This window comes from Lissotriton helveticus, chromosome 2_1, assembly GCF_964261635.1.
Source record: "Lissotriton helveticus chromosome 2_1, aLisHel1.1, whole genome shotgun sequence".
Lineage (NCBI taxonomy): Eukaryota > Metazoa > Chordata > Amphibia > Caudata > Salamandridae > Lissotriton > Lissotriton helveticus.
Genome location: NC_136059.1, coordinates 1,106,934,190 through 1,106,957,558, shown reverse-complemented (window position 1 = coordinate 1,106,957,558; position 23,369 = coordinate 1,106,934,190). Strand labels below are relative to the sequence as shown.

The 23,369-nt window shown below is 45.4% G+C and overlaps 2 protein-coding genes across 3 annotated transcripts in view; one reads left to right on the top strand and one right to left on the bottom strand.

Annotated features, from left to right (window-relative positions):
- LOC144819610 (uncharacterized) overlaps positions 1–23,369 on the top strand; it is a 1,262,544-nt gene that overhangs the window by 522,529 nt on the left and 716,646 nt on the right. For both annotated transcript variants that reach the window (XM_078677431.1, XM_078677432.1), the window contains one exon: positions 18,459–18,617. In XM_078677431.1, coding sequence (XP_078533557.1) covers positions 18,580–18,617 — 38 coding nt within the window. In that variant the 5' untranslated portion in view covers positions 18,459–18,579. The remainder of the gene's footprint in view (positions 1–18,458; positions 18,618–23,369) is intronic.
- Positions 1–23,369, bottom strand: part of LOC144819609 (zinc finger MYM-type protein 1-like) — a 285,240-nt gene that overhangs the window by 101,255 nt on the left and 160,616 nt on the right. The window lies entirely within an intron of this gene.

Below are 23,369 nucleotides of genomic sequence, written 5' to 3'. Positions count from 1 at the left end.
CTTTAGTTACGGGTGGACCTCCGGATACCTCGGACCTTGGACTCTCGGCTTGGGCTCTGGTCGGGACTCGCCGCGTTCCTCCACCGTCTCGTTCGGATGCTGGACCGCCTCCTCCGTCTCCTCCGTGGGCCTGAGGGATACTTGAGCAGAAATATCTGCCACTGCGCAGAAGAGTTCCGTCACGACTGCAGAGGGTCAGGGGGTCGGCGTGGCTTCACCGACGCGTGGGGAAAGGGCAAGTCCCTATTCGGGCGCCATTATGTGGTAAATAAATAAATAATACCCTATTTTTGACTAGACTTATAGCATAACAGATAGCTCAATAAATAAGAGTCAAGATTCGAGGTAGTAGGAGTTTCTGCAGATTTATTACAGCATAAGGACAGGATCAGGACAACCTGCATAGGAACGGAATGACAGGGCCCAGCAGGGGAAAAGAGGCCCAGCAAGGGAAAAGAGGCCCAGCAGCTGCTGGGGCTGGGTCTGGGATGAGCGCGCTAACATTCAATAACAAAACATTGACTTATATACATAGCGCAAACACATAGCATTACATTGCAGTAGGCGTAGCAGTAGGTGGAGTAGAAGGCGAGACGCGTAGCAGTCGCGAGAGATAACAGTAAAAAGAGGTGTAACTGGGAGTATACATAGACATGTGGTGCAAACGTAACAGAATATGTCATGAATGGGCGGAAACTTTGGAGGGGGCTACCTAAGGAGCCGGGACCTCTAACCTAATGGTGCGCGAAAACTGGCAATGACGTGTTACTAGGAGAAGCTGGGGGCTACGAACTCTGTGCTAGGAGCAGAGACTAGAGTCTGGAGGGTCGGAGCGACATGTACCTAAACCCTATCTGGTATCTAATGTTTAGGGAACATGTTGATATAAACTAGAAGTTAGGGAAAGGCTAACTTGATTCTAAGACTGGACCATGCATTATTCTACATGTAGTGCGTGAAGAATATTAAATGACCATTAAATACAGTATTTCTCTAACGTGGAGACGAGAAGGCTAGACAATGACGGAAACTATTGATGCAGTTCAGTAGCTTAGGAATGCAGAGGAGGAGGACTGAACTGATAGCTGGAACTATAACATACTTTTGGCAGACTCAGAGGCAGAGCCGGGGTGCACCGGGCACTGCAAGGCAGGAAGTAAGTGAAGGGTCGAGGATACAGGTGGGGGCTGTATCGCTCCTCAGCGAGGCTTTCAGGAGACAGGAGCTGAATCTGTGGTCCGGGCCCTTTTGAGGCCTGGAAACGGGGACTTTATAATTGAATAACGTGTACACTGAGAAACGTGGCAACATTACTTACATAGGCCTGATATTCGTAGTATTCACGAGGACTGGAAACTAACATACTAGAGGTGGACACAACTGTAATTGCGTCTTTAATCAGAAATGGGGAATAACATATGCATATTGTTCATGCACACATAACACATGATGGATGAGGCGTAGGGACACAGAACATGGCAAAATTTACTTTTCCACAATAGGACAAGTAGAGTTTTGAAGCAACCTGCCCCATGGACATGTATTTTATTAAATTCCACACCCCTGTCAACATGTTATTAATTGCATCTTGTATCTCGTTCATGTGGCTACCCTGATGTGCCAGGTAGCATTGTTTACCCCAGGTTTCCTCCAGGCTACATGAATATCACATTACACAGAATAGTCTAGCATTGTTGTATTCCGCTTTAGGTGTCTGTATATAGGTTTTGCTGAAACATGTCCTTATAGAGGCACAATTTGCATTGCCCTTACACAGGCATAAGATCTCAGTCCTTATTTGGGCATTAGCCATGCTATCCAAATACAGGCATGGTTACCTACATCCATCCACCCCAACGTCACAACAAGTTCTTAGAATCCAGACCCTTCAGCTCTTGGGAGTTTCCCTAGCACAGGATTAGTGATTTCTCCAAGAACTCATTTATCATGCATGATCCGCTATTCCTTAAGGGTTCATTCCTGACGTCTTCCTCTGCCCGACTTTATGTCAATGCTAACATTCCAAGGCACCTTTCAGGTATAAATATATCTTCCCTTGCCCAAGCAAGTAGGAGGAGACCTCGACTTTAGAGGAGCCCATGTCCCGGCCTGACGCACAGAGAAGAGATGCTGTCATCCCTGCTCGCAGAGAATCCAGCTTCCAGTGTTCTGACTCCCTTCGCGGGTGTTAGAGTTCGAGACCCGGAAAGAGATTCCCACCTCTCTCATTCTCAAGGTTTGGAGCTAACTAGAACCTAGAGGGACTATTGGCATACCAGACTTGGCATACCAGACTATAGCATACCATACTTTAGCCTGCCATACTATAGAATACATCACATACTTCTTACCTTGTTCTACACTTAGGTTAGGTACACTGGGGTAGAACTAGTTAGAGAAGCATCTCATGAGTACTCACATTTTTAGCTTATAGTATTTATGTACATGAATATATGTGTCATAGCTAAAAGATAATGCTAGAGCAGTATTATTTCTTTCTACTGCTTACGCTGTACATAATATATCTCGCATACTGTCTTAAGATTGTAACAGCTCATATCTCTTACACGAGAAACACGACTGTTCAATAAATCCTTTTATTGAAACACCCGTCTATTCTTTCTGTGTAACTCTGAAGAAACTAAGTATGCATAATTAGCTGAATGAAACTGTTATCTATTGTTTCCACGATTCTGAGAGTGTTCCCGATTCTGAGAGTGTTCCGATTCTAAAGGGAAACAAAGTTGTCATGTTTATGCAGTTGCCAGAAACTACTCCCTTCTTGTATACAAGGAGTTTCTAGTGGCCCCTGAGTTAGCTGGCACAAAGTAATTAAGTTTAATATACTTGATGGGGGCATACTGTCCTCAGTCCTATGCAAAATCTATAGGGTATATTATTCCAATGCGCAGAACCTATTAGGGAAATAGGAACTACAATACAGCATGACTATATGTAACTCCTGGCATGACTAAATCACTGAGAGTGGGCCCCCACGGAGAAGCTTGGTAACTGTTCCACAAGTACTCATACATTCCCATCCCATCCAATATGTTGTGCTCTATTCTTTAGTACTACACACCCATTCTTATTGGAGAGATTAGGTACCAGGTTGCAGTCAACAGATAGTCTTGTTTGTCTTTCAACTGTTCTCTGATCCTGTTATCATTGTGTCTGTTTTTAAGCCTTGTTCTTTTATTACCAGTTCATAGAATGTATCATTTGGATTCCCTGGGGGCATGACTAAACAAAAACTTGCTTTATTTTTTACTCTGCTATGTTCTTATAAATCTGTTCTAATGTCTGCAGTGAGTTTAGGTTTCAGTTCTGAGTGAGCAATACCTTCATTTTCTTGCTTCATTTCGGTTAGGGATTTAAGATACTTCTAGTCCCTTATCATCAGATTACTCCTTTTACCTATTTTCTCCATTGATTTGATGCTTTTTTGGATTCTTTTTATAATGTTTATAGAGTCAGCTATTCCTTATAAATTTGTGGTGATTTCTATGTCATTACATATTCAAAGGTTCGACTTCATTCTAGGACCACATTTGCTGCTTGTTTTCAATTCTGTTTGAGATGTTAAGCACTGCATGTTGTTTTTATACCTGCTGCTGTGATCTGGTTCGTCATCCTTGTAGTGTTCTAGCTCTATTCTGTGTGCTGCACTTGTACCTTCTGCTAGTGGGAAATGTTATTTTTTCTAGATGAAATGTCAATTTCTTCCACTCTGCGCTTTTATGTTAAAAGTCACAGAAATCTCCAAGACCCTGCCCAGTGGCTATCTGACGACATGGAGCCCCCCTTGGCAGCAGCCTGCTGCTTTTCCCACTGAATATTTTTGGCTTACATTTCAGAAACTAAGAGGCAGATTGACTAAAAGTTCATGCAATGCATCAGAGCAAGGCAAGTTGATGTACTGTGTTGTCTGAACATGAGAGAGCTGAGCTCTCTCCTTTGCCTAGCTCCCATGTACCTCCCTTGCACCAACACAGGCACCATTGCACCACAACGCAAGGGTGCTTGCATTATGAGCAGTTTTGGTTTTGGCAGGAATGTATACCATCCTGCACAAAACAATCTATCCTTAGTGGCATATTCCTCTTACTCTGTGTGCTGCACAATGCAGCACACATGGAAACAGGAAATTACGAGGGGAAGGGAAGATATTTCTCCTCGTTATACCACTCTTGGTTAGGCACATGTTTTGGTGCTAACCCAGGTGTACTACCTTTAGAAAATCTGGGTTTGTGCCGAAATACATGGGCGGTTGCATGGGAATGCCTATGCACCACCCATGTAACGTCTAGCCCACGAGTGCAGCCCAAGGTGCTGCATTACTTTTTTGTTTTTTACAAAACCACACAAGGTGACACACGGCTGCACAAATCGGCCCTTGCATGTGTTTACAAATCTTAGTAAGCGTTTTGCATAATGGCTGCACCAAACAATTGTCACACCCACAACACAAAATGTTTGAAAATCTGGGCCTAAATCTGATGGTTAAACATCATACTGCATCGAGCCTGGTTTCTGTATTCGACCTGTGCTCAACCACACTCGGCCTTAACTTGCTTCTAGGTCCCAGTCAAGGGCAACCAGATGACCCTGGTTGGCACTAAATGCTTTATTATGCTATTTGAACCTTAAACTTTAAAAATCCATATCTTTGGTTTCCATTGTTAGATTTTTGTCAATTTGGAGTCATTTTATTTATTAAAATATCCTATATTTTTCTAAATTTCTTTCTTGTGTTGTGTTTTGATTTTATTACCGTTTTGGTACTGTATAAATACTTTACACATTGCCTCTAATTTAAGTCTGTCTGCTCTATGCCATAGCTACCAGGGGGTTGAAGTCCTTGGGCATAACTCAGGCCCTTACAGCCCCTGCAGTGCAGGGTTGTCCCAATCTTTTGGGCCCCCTCAACCCTGCAGTGAGCCCCACTTCATCCTGAGGGCAATGAACATCTGTGAGATATGGGAGACTCAGTGCCTCCCTAGTCACATTTTGCAAGGGGGGGGGGGACATCTTTTTATGTTACACCACTGTAGACCTCAGGTTTACTTAGTGACTGTACTGCTTCACCCTGACAAAGATTGTGGTATCGCTTAAACGATCACCCCTTTAGTTAATACCCACAATATCGTACAGTTACCCTTTATTATGAGCTCTGTGTGTGCTTACTGTGGCTTTATATAGTTCTATCGTTCACATCTATGCTTCCTTTCAAGGATTATAGCTTAAATTGCTGAGAGTTACCACTTCAATGTAAGGATTCTGAGCTTTATAAATAATGTGATATGTTGAGTGAGGGTAAAAATGTCAATCATTAGAGGGTTTCAATCACAATCAAAAACAAGAAATGTGCATGTATTGTTTTCATATTTCAATGTTTATTAAATCAATGTTGGTGGAATTGAATGGCTGCATGCCCCAATATTGCGGTAAAATATATCATTCTCCAAAAATATCTAGTCCAGTGCCACTATATTGTCAAAATAAGTAATAATAATAATAATAATAATAATCCACATTTGTAAAGCGCACAATCACCCGTAAGGGTCTCTAGGCGCTGGGGGCCGTCGGGAAGATTAAGCGAGCTATTGCCCAGAGTCACATGGTGCTGGGCTAACCTGCCGCCGGAGCCGGGGATCGAACCCTGATCCCCAGATTCCAGCGTCAGTCGCCCTGGCCGCGGCGCCACACCTCTCCTTACCTATGGGTAAGTATAAATGTTCATTTCTTAACTCCACATCTACATATTTTGTAGATGTATTGATCTTACCATGGCACATAGATGTAGAGTTAAGAGCATACTTCACTGTATATACTTACCTTGATGACATAGAGGTGACCAATATTCTGAAGCCAATATTGTTTCAAGACAATAATAAAATCTTTGATATTGCGGTAGAGCTCCACAGTAATAGAGCAAGTTAGCAAATCTATCAACACTCTTGAGGTTCTTCACTGTTCACCTCTATGGGACTGTTTCATGCAAGGCAACCATAAGATACCTAACAATTTCCTATGCCAAGTGTTATAATGAATTCAGGATCACACCAATGAGGTCAAACTAGATATTATTAAATAAGTAATCCTCTAGATTGGAGAAATCATCTACAGCTACAAGCCCAGTCAACTTATCCAGTCATCTTCCTCCAACTACAGAACATTTCCTCCTATGTTGTTCATTCTACATACTTACTACTACAAAGATTTCTTCTGCACCCCACAGTTTGTAGTGTGTTTCAAATTCCATGTTTTCAAGGAGTGCCAGGGTCTCTAATTCACAGAACCAGTGGGAAGATGTGGGTTCACTAAACAATTCTGAGAGCAGTGGGTTTCACACTCCAAAGAACGAGGCCTCTAACCCTGGATTTAAGTAGAATCTCAGAGCCTAGCAGATCTTGACAAATGATGCATGTTGAGCCAAAAAGTAAGCAGTGTCTTTGGGCAATCTATTACGGTTTGATTGGCAAGGGGGTGGGGGTGAATGACCATCTCTCAGAGACATACTTGAATTTATTATTCAGAATTTCCTCTTTGGTGGATCGTAACCACAAGGCCATGTTGTTGAAATTTATTGCAGGCGACGTGGACCTTTTCTGGGATAAAATGCTTATAATGCTCCTTAAACCAGATGTACATGTACTAACAAAGAAAAAGCGCAAATTAGTAATACAAACGCTTCATAAACTAGTTGAACATTATTCATTATTTGCAGAACAAGGCTTTGCAGGATCTTTCAGATCGGTATGAGATTAATACATGAGCTATTACGAGTTTGTGACAGAGCACCACACTACCTTAATTTGGAGGTGTGCTTTTTGTGGTAAAAGCCTTTTAAAGGTGCCTGACCTTTTCTTCTTGCCCTTTATTTGATTTACCATGTTCTTTTCCCTGCAATTTCATTGACAGCACCTTTAGTACGTGCAGAATCAATTTTCTCAAAGAATGAGGACAACACATGTTAAGGTGTAAGTGTAATTTTATATAAAATGTGAGCAATAATCGGTAACATTTTAGAAATTGATTTATAATAATGCCCTTTTGTTTAATATACGGTGGGGAAAAAAACAAGCCAAAAGTTACATCACATTCATTTTTACATTTGTTAATCCTAGCCTACATGGTCAAGCATACACATGCATTAGGAAAACAAGTTGGAATGCCTTTCAGCTACTCCTGTTCTCCGACCTTCATATATTATTCGCATCCAAGCATCCGTGTTGTTAATTTAGGAAAGGCATGTGGCATATGGGCATGTTGTAGTATCCTGTATATGTATTTTTCCTTCTCTGCTGTTGCTTTCTCCCGAGCTGCTCAGCCAGTGTGAATGTATTGCGTGAAATGTTGGTGTAGTTATGATGAAAGGAATGTTTGTGTGCCTGTGATGTGAATTGAGGCAGTTGGAGTATGGGCTAAACAGCAGGCACGCTGCTCCTGTTGTGGCTGCTGTACATGAACTTTCCAACCTGCAACTAAGACTTAATAAATCATCTTTAACTGCACTTCAGCTAGTGGAACTCATCATTACAATTTGGTGACGAGGATGGGAGGTTTGGGGCACACACACGCCTGGAGCCACACAAGTCCCTTCTAGCCCATTCTGCCTCCCTGCATCATTGTTGGAGTGAGCCAGGATGGTACTGCCGGCGTTGTCGGGGTTATGCGGCCAGCTGGTGTTGATGAAGGTATTTCTGTAAAAGAATCAAGGCGGCAGCTTGTAAGCTGTGAAGAATGTCACTCCTCTCACTAACTCTTAAAAGCTACCACTAACAAGCTCTGCTGAAGCAACTGTCATTCACTCATTTTAAATGAGTCTCAGGTGTCTTTGATGCACAATGTGGCCAGTCATCCCTTCCAAAGGATTGTGTATGTTCAATGCTTCAGGAATCCATTGAGCGGGAGGACACTCTACCCGAAAATTTACCATATACTGACAAATAGTCAACACTCACTACAGAGTAGCTTTTTTTTTCTTCTTCACACAGCACAACTGGAACCCGCATCTAAAATCTGGAATATTTCCAGATCTCTTACTGCTGCTGCTGTGAGTATTTGAATTCTTTCTTGTTGATTGTGTTCATACTATGGAGTTAATCAGTGTTGTTACACTCAGTGTGGGTGAGATGTCCCCGTGCCTTGTGGAGGCTAGTTTGGTTGCAGTCTTATTCCCACCTGGAGCGAGACTCACATCGCCCCAGGGCCCCCTCTCGTGTCCGGCAGCGCCACTGTTGCCAGGCGCCAGGCACTATTCGAGAATCTTCAGGCGCCATCTTGGCCTGGGGAAGGATCGCGGGACAGATCTCCGCCCCTCCGCCCTCCGAGGAGACTTAAGGGCTGATTTCTTCAGTGCTCGTGGTATTTGCTTGCTTACTCACCCTTGAGGCGGAAGCCGGGGGTTCTTTGCGCTCCCTTGCGCGCTGTTTATTTTGGATGGTGATTGGGTGCTATTTGACAACAAAATACACTCGCATCTTAAAAATTGTAAATATTTTAAATAGGAGCTTTTTTAGTAGCCCCCACCTGGAGTGAGACTCACATCGCCCCTGGGCCCCCTCTCGTGTCCGGCAGCGCCACTGTTGCCAGGCGCCAGGCACTATTCGAGAATCTTCAGGCGCCATCTTGGCCTGGGGAAGGATCGCGGGACAGATCTCCGCCCCTCCGCCCTCCGAGGAGACTTAAGGGCTGATTTCTTCAGTGCTCGTGGTATTTGCTTGCTTACTCACCCTTGAGGCGGAAGCCGGGGGTTCTTTGCGCTCCCTTGCGCGCTGTTTATTTTGGATGGTGATTGGGTGCTATTTGACAACAAAATACACTCGCATCTTAAAAATTGTAAATATTTTAAATAGGAGCTTTTTTAGTAGCCCCCACCTGGAGCGAGACTCACATCGCCCCAGGGCCCCCTCTCGTGTCCGGCAGCGCCACTGTTGCCAGGCGCCAGGCACTATTCGAGAATCTTCAGGCGCCATCTTGGCCTGGGGAAGGATCGCGGGACAGATCTCCGCCCCTCCACCCTCCTCCCACCCGTTTGGATGGATATAAACAGGCTACCTTCCCGTCCGCGCAGCGGGCGGGCGCAGCAGGCGCGCCGGCGGCGCGCCGGCGGCGCGCCAAAGGCAAGCCCGTCTGCGCCTGTCCGCGCCGGAACCGGGCCCAGGGCCATGATCCCTGGCCTTTTTCCACTACCTCCACGAGGGACGTACTCTTCCAGCCAACTCAGGGACTGCCGTCCCCCACGAGACCCTCTATGTTCCATATTTGATCAACATCACCTTGAGGGAAATGCCCGCCAATGTTGTCCGAACTGTGCCGCCATAATATCTAATGGCCATGACCCCCCTTGCAGGAAACCAATTAAAACTCCCTGTACCTGCTCTATGGCCCTCATTAATATTCGCTCATTAGGTAAGCATCGTCATGAAATAGCAGAGCTTATGGAAGATAAACAACTAGATTTATTGTTTTTAACAGAGACCTGGTTGGACAATGCTTCCGATCCGGATCTAGTTATTGCTGTTCCACATGGGTTTTCAATCCATAGACTGGATAGACAACGCAAGAGAGGGGGAGGGATAGCCATAATTGCTCGGGAGATCTATGCAGTCAGAACTAACGAGATACCGCTTCTCTCTTGTGAGGCTCTCCAATTCTCCATCAGACTCACTCCCTCGGTAAATTTCAAAGGCATCCTTCTTTACCGTCCTCCAGGGCAAAGGTCAGCATTTATCTCCGATATTGGTCATATTCTGGAAACAGCTGCCCTGGATGGTTCATTTACTATATTAGGTGATTTTAATTTTAATTTTGACAAAATTGAAGACAATGATACAGCCGCCCTTCAGGCATGTCTAACAACATTCGGATTCTCCCAGCTAGTGAAAGCCCCTACCCATGAAGGAGGCCACACATTGGATGGCATCTTTACTAATCTAAATGACTTACAGATCTCAGCCATCTTCCCCATCATTTGGTCAGATCATTTTGTTATAATGGCCAACCCAATCAATTATGCCCCAGGAACAGCTATGGAAAATGGCAACCATCGTCAGACCTTCCTGGATTGGAAAAATATTGACAGCAATAGCTTACAATCACTTTTGATTAAAACTAGTCCATCTCTGTCATATGATGCTAAAACTGCAATTACCCAATACAATGAGTGGGTTGCTTCCGCGACCACTCTATTGGTTCAGTCAAAACAAAGCTCCCGAAACAGATCATCCCCCTCTGCCCCCTGGTACTCGGAAACTTTAAGGACACAAAAGCAGCTGTGCCGGAGGAACGAAAGGAACTGGCGCAGACACTATTCCGAAGAGGTTAAAACAACATACAAGCACTCGGTCACTATATATAAAAATATGATCTTAGATGCTAAGAAGAAGTTCTTTTCAGAGAAAATTGAACTCTCTAAAAACTCAAACAAGGCTTTGTTTGAGACCACTAAACAGCTGGCCGGATGCTTACCTAACCTACAACCCCCCTCTTCCCAATCATTTTGTGATGCATTGGCTAACTATTTTTACAACAAAGTCAATGATATTTATGCTGTCTTTGCCAACTGTGTAGAAACACAACAAAACACTGCTCCTGAGATGGTGAGCTCCTCCATGGCTGGCCCATCTCTTTCCCAGTTTAAAGAGGTCTCTATTAATCAGGTCAGGGACATTTTGTCATCCATCAAATCAGGCTCTGCCCTTGATCCCTGCCCTTTTAAAGTACTGCTCCCAGTCTCAGAAGTACTGCTTCCAGCCATCACTACCATCTGTAACACCATGATTAACACAGGTGTTTACCCCTCCGATCTAAAAAAGACGCTACTAAAGCCGCTGCTGAAAAAACATAACCTAGATAGGAACGAGCTTAAAAATTATCGACCGATTGCCAATCTGCCTATTTTGGCTAAAGTTGTCGAGAAGGCCCTAAACACTCAACTATCAGCCTTTATAGAAACCCATAATCTACTGGATGACTCCCAGTTTGGTTTCCGCCTAAATCATGGGACAGAGACGGCCCTGATCAAGGCTACAGAGGACATCAGAACCATTTGCGACGCGGGTGGTACAGCAGTCTTGATACTGCTGGACCTATCAGCGGCATTCGACACGGTCGATCATGCCATCTTGATCGATCGTGTCGAAGCACTGGGGATTAGACACAGGGCTAGGACTCTCCTGGCTTCCTTCCTTGCCGAGAGAACTCAGGTGGTCACCATAGGGCCTTTTCAGTCGACCACCCTGTCCTTGCCGTGCGGTGTACCTCAAGGCTCATCCCTGAGTCCGACACTCTTTAACATATATGTGTCGGACCTTGCCAAAACCATTCGTGCCCATGGGATGAGCCTTACATCTTACGCCGACGACACTCAGTTGGTTCTGGCCATCAGAAATGACGGCCAAAAAATCGCCGATAATTTCAATCTGGGCATGCAGGCCATAGGGAATTGGATGGCATCCAATTGCCTTAAATTGAACTCGGATAAGTCCGAGGTGGTCATCTTTGGAAGCTTAACCCCAGAATGGTCCTCCCGCTGGTGGCCACAGTCTATGGGTCCTCCCCCCACTCCTGTCAGCAAAGTGAGGAATCTAGGTGTCATGTTTGACGACCGTCTCACGTTTTTCCCCCATGCAAATCAGATTGCCTCCTCTGCTTTTTATAAGCTACGAATCATTAAAAAATGTCTCCCCTTCCTTCCTGCCTCAGCTGGTAAAACCCTGATCACGTCCTTGGTCCTGTCCACCTTGGACTATTGTAATGCCCTATTTTTGAATTCCCATGAAAAAGTTCTCAATAAGCTGCAAACCATTCAAAATGCGGCTGCCAGACTGCTGGGTGATATCCCCAAGTTTCAATCAGTCTCAGGAACCATCAGAGAACTTCACTGGCTTTCCATCAGGAACAGATCTAAATTCAAAGCTTTGTGCATTGTCTATAAGGCGTTGCATAACCAGGGACCAGCCTTTCTTACGCAACAACTTGTTCCCTATCGGCCCACTAGATCCCTGCGGTCTTCTGACCTCCTCCAGCTGGAAATACCCCGTACCAAACTGGTTTCATGGGGCGACAGAAGATTTCTCGTTTCAGCACCCAAGCTCTGGAATACTTTGCCACTATCTATAAAGAGCAGCCCTTCTCTGTGGTCTTTCCGAAAGCATCTTAAAACGTGGCTATTTGATCAATAATTACATCCTTCTCTAAGGCAGATTTTAGCAAATACTTAGCGCTGAGATGCCCATGGGCCTTCGTTGCACTTAATAAGTGTTTAAATAAAATAAATATTGCTGCTGTTCAGTGCATAGACTTCTTTGCAGTGGTGTCGCTACTGTGGTTGCATATTTATTTCTTTTGTGGAAATAGACTTCTAGTATCCAAGTGTTCTTTTAGTAGGCGTCACTATTTTTTTATGTCATGTTTAATTTCAACATTTTACAGACTCTATGTTTTCTACATTGAACTTTATAAATCCCATACATGTGGGATTGTTCAATGGGAGGGAATTACCCATTTTCTTTTGTTTACCTACAGGCCCTTTCGTGAACGATGGCTTAGTGATTGTAAGTCACTCATGACTACATTACCACAATACACAACACAGCCCCTTACATGAGGGATTAATGGTTGGTTTCCGCCCGTTTCAACATTGTTTACTTCATTCCCCTTACACGAGGGAGGGTTATATGGGTGTATGTCACCCATTTCTACATTTCTTGCTTCTGCCCTCTCAGGAGGGATGGTTTTAAGGGTGGACGTCACCCATATTTGCATAGTGGCTTACGTGCCCCTTCTTGGGGGATGTCTTACTGGGTTGCTAGTTACCCATTATTACACTGTTATGTGTTTATCCTTTTCTCATGTTGCTTTCTCCCTAACTGCTCAGCCAGTGTGAATGTGCTGTGTGAAATGTTGGTGCGGTTATGATGAATGGAATGTTTGGGTGCCTGTGAGGTGAAAGGAGACAGTTGGAGTATGGGCTGAACAGCAGCCAGGCTGCTCCAGATGGGGCTGCTGTACATGAACTTTCCAACCTGCAACTAAAACTTAATAAATCATCTTTAACTATACTTTGGCTAATGGAACTCAACATTACACATGTGTATGTGTATTTTACAATGCAAAACAGAGTCCTTATATAATAATAGGACATGCATTTATGTAGTGGCTAATGGTTTGCAACCAGAGTTTTAAAAACAAATCTAAACAATGTGACTAACAATGGTTATATTGCAGAAGTATGCAACAGTGCAAAAAGCATTTGATCTGCTTCATGCATATGAGTACTTTTGTCATTTCACTGATGCAGAGGCAGAGATTCTGCTGGGGATGGACTAATTGTGTACATCTAAGGTGTGGTGCAGTTAATGGATGCGGTCCCAGGGCCACCTGCATGTGAGGCAATCTTATTCTGTACCTGCCTACGGGGATGTCTGACCCCCTCTTTTAAATTCACCCTTTCCATCCTCTAAAGTGACAGATAAGGCAATATTCTGTCTTTCACTGCAGCCCAGTCTCTAATGTAGGAGGGTTTACATCTTTATTTAAGGCACCACATTTTTTTCACAAAAGGGTACCATATCTTATTCTGCACCAGGCACACATCGTATTGTGCCAAAGCATAGAACTGGGACAAGGCACCTGATTGTAATCCCTCACTGATAGAAATGGGATTTTTGGTCGGCTAGGGCATGTGCCAAAGTCGGGCAGAAACCACCACTCTAGTCTGGATAAAGGAGTTACATAACTCCTGCTCACCCCCTTGGTAGCTTGTCATGAGCAGTCAGGCTTATCTTAGAGGCAGTGTGTAAAGCATTTGCACATAACCAACAGTAATACAGCGTAAGCACTACAAAGGGACACCAAACCAGTTTAGAAAAATATCCACTATGTTTATGTATTAAAGTCAAGACCAAAAATTATAAAAATCTACAATACAGTACTTTAAAATCTTCGGTTATCAAAATATGCTTGAAAAATAGTTCCTTGATATCGATAGCTCTGTCCGGGGCTATCACTGCGTCGTGAGCAAACAAATCCAAACAGTTCTGGCTGACCATGGCATCCAGGGCCAGCTACGGTGTCGGTAAGACCCACAAACAGTACCTTTTATAAATGCAGAGCGGCGCCGACATCTCGTTGAGCTTCCGAAAGCACGGTGTTCGCAGGTGTTGGTTCCGGAGGTCGGTACAGGAGTCGTCCGAAGTCGCACGTATGGCAGATCGATCCCATCTCTGTTGAAGTCAGGAGTGCTGGCATCGACAGACGTCGGGTGCAACAGTGCGAAGTGCAGCTGTATGGCATGTGGTGTCCTCAGGTCGCGGTGCGAGCAGCGGCTCGGTGGCGGCGTCAGATGGCGTAGTCGTTGAGACCAGGGTTGCGGTCCGAAGTAAATGCAGTGGTCGTCGCGGTGCTGGTAGGTCATGGTGCAAGCAGTGGGATCGTCAATGCTGAAGCGCTGTCGTCGACTGACGAACTGGAGTCGATGGTGCCGGCGTCGATATGCTAAGGCTGCAGTGCAAGATAAGGGTGGTGCGTCGTGTAAATTTCTGAGCGTTGCCTTCGAACCATGGTGCAAGCAGCGGTGTATCCAATCATGGAAACACTAATCCATAACACAATTTACCACAGGAGCACTTGCACTTTACCACTGATCAGCAGTGAGAAAAATGCGCAGACATACTACGCCAGCAAAAAATAGAGTAAAAAGCGGGAGGTCAGAAAGCAAAAACTCAGATGAAACACCCAAAAGATGCCAAATCTAACACTCATCAGGAGTTACTGTTGCACATTTCAATATTACTTAATTTGTGGGTCACAAAAGTGAAGTGTGATTGGCTAGGTTGGCCTTTTTGGGATTGAAATTTATGTCTTGCAGATCACATAGATCAGGGGGGTGCAATTAACTCACTCAGATATGCTGACAGGCTATTACTTTAGTTTTTAATTCTGATTATTGTGATTATTCACACTGGAAGCAATAATATTGCATAACTTACTTCGGGCAGTGGTGGCTCCTCCACTATGGCGAGGAGTGTTGCCTCACTGCTTTTGAGCAGTGCATAGTAAAGGAAATATAAAATAATAATAACTTTGAGTTATTATCGTTTTATGTTTTCTTTGCGGGCCGAAGGGCGGGCCTGCTCTGCTCATGGAGCAGGGAAAGAAGGGTTTGTCCACTCCTAAGTGCACAATGATTGTTTGGTCTGCACTGCAGCGTTGTGATTGGTCAGGGAGCCTGAGTGCTAACCAATCACAACACTGCATTGCAGCATTGTTATTGGTCAGTGGGGCCTGCTTCCTGTTCCTCGAGTTCGGAGCAGAGACGCAGGACCCGGCGTCAAGTACATTTATTTTTTGTATGTTTTTTTAAATATTCACACCATGCACGACCCCCCCCACTCTGCGCAGTCACACCACCCCAAGCACAACCCCCCCGTGACCACCCCGCCATTCGTGAGTCATGCCGGCTGCCACTGTCTGAGGGTTGAAATAAAATTGAGTAATGTGTTTATTCACACTGCAAGTCATAATATTGCATAGCTTAATACATGTCCTGCTGGTTGAAATAAAATTGAATAAAGACTTGGCTGACATACCATAATGTTCAGGTATTTTTTCTATTGCATTCCTACTCCTTCTGTCACATAAATTTGTAGACTTGGAGTCTGACATTACTATTCAGGAAATACTCACTGCCATTATAATTGAAGAAAGTTAAGTCTCCTGGTCCAGGTGGCTTCTTCGTTGTGCCTATTTGTATATTTCTTCAATATTTCTCCGGTCTGCTTCAGCGCCTAATTACAGCGATTTTTAAAAAACAGGTACCTCAGTTTAATCCCAAAACTATTTTAACGGTGAAAAACTGGGCACTGTTAAAAACAAGTGTGTTGGATGTGTAAAGGATGGTTTTATTAGACCAGTTACAACAGATTCAAAGGCTTTCATAAATCCTAAAGGCTACATAGAGAACCATGAGTTTACGCGGTCCGTTACTCCACAGGTTAGGGTGCGCCTTAGCGAACGCATACCGCCGTGGCGATCTTTTTTGGTCCTGACGAATGCTTCACTGAAAATACAGAGAAGCAGAAACATGTTGATCATTTCTTCCTTTGCACACTAGGATGTAACTGTCTAATAAAACCAGCCTTTACACATCCAACACCCTTGTTTTTAACAGTGCCCAGTTTTCCACCATTAAAATTGTTTTGGGATTAAACTGAGGTACCTTTTTTAAAAAATCACCTTTTTGCACTACTCACGACTTGCACCCACATCACAATAACCTGCTCCGCTGTAATCAGGCATTGAAGCACACCGGAGAGGCACTCGGCCTCTCTGGTGGGAACCCAATAATGAAGCATGTCACCAACTAGGTTGGGGAGTGAGGGTTCTTTTTAAAACACAGTGAGTTGTCATGCTAGCGCTTTTACCGTGTTGGATACACTATTTTGTTGTTTATTTAATATGTTGATAAATGTCATATACATGACCAACCCTGTTACCTCATTGGGATCCTTTTTTTATAAGAAATGTCCTTGTATTCCAGCATCCCGGGATATAAACTTATTTTCACTATAAATTAGATTTTACCTTTGTCTTATATATTCAGCATATGTTTATTGACTCTAATTTTGCATGGTATGCCTCAAAAATAAAAAAAACATTGGTGCCTGGTTTTATCCCTCTATTAAAGAAATAATGACTCATAGTTTTGTAATGTTAAAATATAAGATACAAACTTTATTTTCTACCTGGTTTTCTTTGTATTTATCTTGGTGAGGTAAACTGTTTACCTTTTAAAATGATGATTATACCAAAAATGTTGTATACTATTTTAATGATACTTTTCAATATTCCTACTTCCTATTTTAAGCACGTTGATTCCATTGGTCAAAAATGTGTATGGAATAATAACCCTCCATATATTTCTCCTTCTATACTTATATGAATGAAAGTTGAACGTGATGTTAGAGTTGCTGATTTTTAACTTTACCACTCCTTCTTTATAATTAGACAGTTTTATGCCATGACACATGATTTTCACGATGACCCTAAACCCACATGGATTGTTCCTGAAAGTTTTTTTCTTTGTGATTTCTCTAACTTCATGTTTATTTCCAAATATCCCATTTTTAAATATTCAAATTTTTTGTTAAACAAGGTTATTTTGATAAATTACATCCACACCAATGCTTTTAAACTCCTCTGTTTGGTATAATCGTTTTCTCAGGACTCCTAATCAACCTTTTTACCTCAAGCTTTGGGAAGATAAAGGTATTTCTATGTTTCTCCATTCATGGATGAATAGTATTGCTGCTTTTGACTTTTTGCAGATAAAATGTTATCCTCCTGATTTGTTTCTAGAGGAATATATTTCAATCTGTTCATCTCTCCAGCTTTCTTTTTTTCTCTAAATATCTCATGACAACTGAATCATGCTAGCCATCTTCCCAAGGTTGCTGTAATTTACAAGATCTTACTATCCCCCACTTTGTCTATACCTAAAACTGCCTTGGAACTTCTTTGAAAAGAAGACTTGCCATTAGTTTATCCCTCAATTGTGGGATAAAATATATGTTAATTTATTTAAAACTTGTAAGGCAGCGCCTATTAGGCAGTCACTTCTTTTATATATAATAGAGCTTTTATGACTCCAATAGAAGGTTGGTAAATATGATGCTTCAATTCCATCTCTTTGTTGGTCTTGTTCTGACTATGATGGTACATTAGTTAAGATGTTATATGAATGCCAGCATGTTCATCGTTTTCTGGATTCTAGTTTGAAGATTCTCAATTGTACTATGCCTCATACACTACTTAATATTTATGTTCTGTGTCAATTGACGATAATTGTTTGCAACATAAACCTATGGTACTGGATCTTTTTGTTCTGCTTGCTTTTAATGTTATATTCTGATGTTGGAAGGAGTTCGCCAAACTCCCCTCATTTACATGACGGAACTTTGTATGTGATGAACATAGAATTCTGCTTTATCTAATATTATACATCAAAAGATTACATCTGATGTATTCATGCTACCTTTTACAATTTGTATCCCTTTGCATTCAATTCATAATTAATCTATCTTTGCCTAGTTTCATATCTGTTTTCCCTTCTTACTTTTCATTACTCTCTTTCATCTTCTTTTTTTTCTCTTTCTATTTACTTTCTTCTATCTTTTTTATATAAACATCATTCTCAAAATGTACTTCTGTCCCTTGTTTTGCAATGTTTTAATATTTATTAAAGTATACAAACATACTTATATTTATAATATTGTTAACTGCGATGAGCAAAAATTATTAAATTGAAAAAAAGACTTGGTTGACATGTTTGTGACGGAGGTAATGTCTACCCGGTAATGTTTTCAGAAGGCCTACTGTTTAGGTTTCTTTGACTGCTACAACCTGGTTATTCACAAAAATGACAAATTGTACTCTTTTCTGCTTTTCAGATTCTGGAACCATCACTGCCATATCAGGCAGTGAAAAGAAGAAATAGTAGGCGTAAAGCTAAGCAAGCTAAGTGAAAACCACACATTGCGGCTGCCTTAATCCCAGCATTTTCTCTGAAAAATGGGACTCATCATCTGTAAAATAAAGAGCAAGTTTGTGTAAGTACTCAAAATAATGAAGGGGAAAGTAAACAATCTAGCAAAAATATAAACATTAACTTGAGGTCTGATTTAGATTGCAGTTACTCCATCAGGGCAACAGAGTATTTTACTCCTTCACCCTGATTGAGTAACCGCACTCCTAATTTAGAGATGTCTACTGCCCCGCCGGATATCTCATACATTGGCAGGAACCACCATTACGGCAAGTCCTGTCAGTGCATTTAAAGTGTGCCATATGGCTCTGTGAACATGATGGAGCCATAGAGCACAATTTCAATTTCTTTTTTTATGTTAAAAAAGAACATCCCAAAGCTGGATTTTCTTTTTGAAATAAAAAAAAGTAATGCCCCCCCCCCCTTCGCCATGGGAATTGTTTGCCATGTTGTGCTAGTCATAGAAAGATTTTTACTTTCGCTTACTGCCACTTTTTGGATGGCGGTAACCAAAAGTAAAAACTTGCCATTTGGATGCCCACTCTAAATATGGCACATAGAAAAATCTCCGACTCCCCTTGCTCCCTTGGGCCATCAAAGGTCAGTAGTCTCCACCACTGACAAACTGAGGCAGACAGAGCTTGAGTACATTGCGACAGAGTATCCTTTCGGCCTCACTCCAAATCAGGCCCTTGATATGCATCCACTATACGTTTGTTGTGATGTGCAATCCTTGAGCGTTAAAATGCTGTAATAGCGAAAGGGATAGTGGTATGCGATGACTAAGGTATAAAATATCCTGGCAAATAGCACCGATTAAATGTTCGCAGAACAAAATGGTCACATTATACTTGAGGGAATGGGAAAGACTTCATATAGCAAAAATAACACAGAATATAGACAACCCTACTTTATTTGTTTTACCATTTTGGCTGCGTACATGAATTAAATAGAAAGGTCTCTTGTTAAAATACTCCAGAGAAACTGAGGATTTTGAGTGGTCAAACCCTTTTGTATGGTCTCAGTTTAAGATCCCACAAAACCAAGTCAGATCAAAGACTCCGTAGAAGCATGCTAGTATCTCACTTCTCTAGCATGGGCCTAGCTCAAGACATAATCCTAGGCAAGTATGAGCAACTAAAATAGTCAACACAGTTACAAGATTGCAAGTTCAAAGTCAAGTAAAAAATCATTAACGGGGGCGTGGCCAAGATGGCGGCGGAGTGAGACGTGTTTTCGGTCCCTCTGGCGCCAGGCCCTTTATAGCTTTGTCCAGCTACTGCCCTGGGCTCTCTTTTGAACTTCTGGACGCCCCTGCGTTCCCCTGAGGGCAGTGTCCGGTGCCTGGCCCGACAAGCGACAGCGGAGCCTGGACGCGACGCCGCGTTTGAGGCGAGTGCACTGAGGGCCGCCCTGCAACGACGCGCGGCCGCGAGCAGCGCCGGCCTCGCGGAGGAAAGCTGCGAGCGGAGGCGACTCTAAGGCGGCGACCGGGACCCGGGTACTCCCGCGAGTGACGAGGCGACCCTCCCCGTGCCAGACCGCCGAGGCGGCAGCCTCCGAGATCGGAGTGGAGACGGAGCTGGGGACAGTGGTGCGGCCCGCCCGGACTGCGGCTCAAGCAAGACCGTGGCTTGCGGCCTGGTCGCGTAAGGCGGTCTGGGTTGCTGGGACCCTCACCAGAGGCGCTGCAACTGCAGGTACGGCGGGGCCCGGGGCGGCGCTCTACGGAGGAGAGCGGAGGCCAGTACCGTAGTGAAGGAACTCGGGCCCCCAGGCCTCTCGACCTACGAGGCGGGTGCTTGGAGCCCTGGGAGCCACGTGGGGGAGGAACAGACTCCGAGGATTGCCGGGACCCTGAACCCCATCCACCGCTGTAGTGTTGGAGGTGGTGCCCAGCGCTGTCCTCACGAAGATCCCACACGGACCACAGTGGGGAAGCACTTAGAGGCACGTGTGTCCACTGGGGGCCCGGCCACGTATGGAGTGACCAGAGACCGGCGTGAAGCCATTCAGAGAGCACGAAAGAGCGGTGTTTGGGAGCGCGAGTGGCCTGGGGATCCCCGGGGTCCCCGAATCAGGCGAGGACTGTGCATTCAACCGTTGGGGGTCCGCCTTGTCCCCCCCCTCTCCAACCACAGCGAGTATCCTGCTTGAACGTGGAGGGACAGCACTTTGGGGACACGATCCCTGCATGGCGGTGGAGGCCGGACAACCGTAAGTGTGCAACTAAGAGACCGGCCTCTGGGCCCAACGGAGGGTTGAGACTGAGCTGGTGGCCCCAGGTGGAACAGTGGACCTTTGACTATTCTTTGCCACCCTGCACCAGCAACTGGTAATCGCCTGGTAGACTGGACGGCTGAGGCATAGCTCCATCTGTGGCACCGGTCTTGTCCGGGATCCGGCTCGTCCACACGCTGGGTTCACAGACGAGAGGCGACATACACCGCCTGGATCCTCCGCTTCTGCTTCGGAGCTGTGGCGTCGACTGTGGGCGTGGAGTCCTCGCTTGTGACCGGCGACGGCCATTTCGACGGAGTTCCGCGCTGTGGCTCAGTGCTTTCTGCCTAACATCCCTGGCGGTGTGGAGCAGCGGTGAGGTCGGCCGCGCAGCGCAAGGGGAAGCCTGGCAAGGAGGGCCCGGCCAAGGGTTCCCAGCCACCAGCATCTCCGGGCCCTAGTACCTCGCCTGGGCAAAAGGATGATGAGGCCCCTGGAAACCAAGGCCTTCATGACGGAGCTCTTCGCATCCATTAAGGAAGATATCTCGGAGCATCGCTCTCAACTTGCGTCTGATCTTCGCGAAGTGCGGCGGGATGTCGATGACATAGGAGAACGTGTAGCTACGTTGGAAGACCTGAGCATGGCGAATGATGTGCACCAGCTGCAACAGGACGTGCTGCGACTTATGGAGCAAAACTTAGACCTCCAAGCTCACGCGGAAGACCTGGAGAACCGTTCCCGGAGGAACAACATCCGGATACGGGCGGTGCCGTGGGACGGCGAAGCGGGCGATCTTAGAGGCTATGTGCAGGCACTTTTCCTGCACATACTAGACGAAGAGGACTTGCAAGAAATTAGGATGGACAGAGTTCACAGGGTGGGACTACCCAGACGTGGGGGCGGACCGCCCCCGGACATCTTGGTCTGCGTGCATGACTTCCAACTGAAGGAACGAATCCTGAGGAAGGCGCGGGACATTCCCTCCTTGCAATTCCGAGAGCACCAGCCCCAGCTTTATCAGGATCTGGCAGCCACAACGCTCCAAAAGAGACGCGAGTTTCGACCGGTGACCACCCACCTGCGAGAGCATATTATCTCATACTCATGGGGCCATCCCTTCCGCATTGTCTTTCGATGGCAAAACAGGCTGGCGCAGATCCGTTCTCTCCAGGAAGCAAAGGAGCTATTGGGCATAGATGACACGTCCCCCGCGCCCGGAAATGGCAGCCCGCCCTCACGGAGACGGCGCCGTTCCTCATCTTGGCATAGAGTGGGCGCGGAGGCGAACCGCAGGCGACCTGACCGCACAACCAGTCTACAGGAGCGAGGAGCCGCGGTGGCGTCCGTTGCCTCAGTAACGGAGATGTCCTCCCAGCAGAGCTCTGGGGCAGCTTGAACTCTCCACTGGCCATCCGGTGCCGGAGGGGCACGTGAACTCAGGTACCGAGGGTATGTTTGTACTTTGTGAGAAGACACCCCGGTCCTTGGCCCTGGGGGACCCTGTGACTGGTTCCCGACCCCAGCCCTTGGGAGGTCTTTCCATCTACTCTACTCCTCTGGGATTGTTTTGGTTTGTTCTATGGGTTTTCTGGTATGTTGGGGCGGGGGGGGGGAGTTCTGGGGGAGGAGGTGGGGAGGGGGGTAGTTGGGATGGGGGCGGGAAGGGTGCTCCGGGGGGGTTGTTGAGAGGGTGGTGGGGCTGGGGGTTGGGGAGATTGGGTGGGTTGTTCGGGGGAGTGGTGGTGACAGGAATGCTTGGATAGTTATGCTTGTTGATTCCGCTGGGGAGCTCTTTCCTTATCCCGAGAGCATGGGGTTCTTCGGAGGTTATAGACCGTTTCCCGGCTTAGCTGGGCCTGATAGCGAGAGGCTTTTGAGGACACCCAAGGGAGGGGGTGGGGAGCGGAGATGGGTGCTGCTGAAGGGGGTGATGGGGCATGTGGGCGAGAGGGGCGACGAGATTTGGGAGGGCTGGAGGAATTTGACTGCTGTGTTGGCTGGTGCGGGGAGGAGAATGTATGAGATGACTGCAATGCGGGGGAATCTACTCTGTTTCAATGCCACTTAATATTGCTACTTGGAATGTGAAGGGCCTGAACTCTCCGCAAAAGCGCCAGAAAGTTTGGAAATACCTGACTGATCATCAGCTAGATGTGGTGGGCCTACAGGAAACCCACTTGGCGCGTAAAGATGAGCTCCGTCTTAGGCATAGGCACTTTCCTCTTATTTATAGGTCCTCGGCCTCCACCAAACATAGAGGGGTGGTCCTTATGTTTCGAGCAGCCCTCCATTTTCAACCACTTGAGATGCAGGGTGACAAAGAGGGCCGTTGGCTGATGGTCAAAGGGTTACTGCACGAAAGACTGTACGTTTGTGGTGGTGTATGCTCCTAACTCAGGGCAGAATAGTTTCCTCCAGGATCTGCTCCGTAGGGTTGAGAACTTTGTTGAGGGTCATTTGCTTCTCCTGGGGGATTTTAATTTGGTGTGGGACAAAACCCTGGATAGTTCAGGTACTCTGAGAGCCGATGCCGGCTCGTTCTCTACGGCCACACAAAGTAAGATTGGTGACATGGGTCTGATTGATAGCCGGC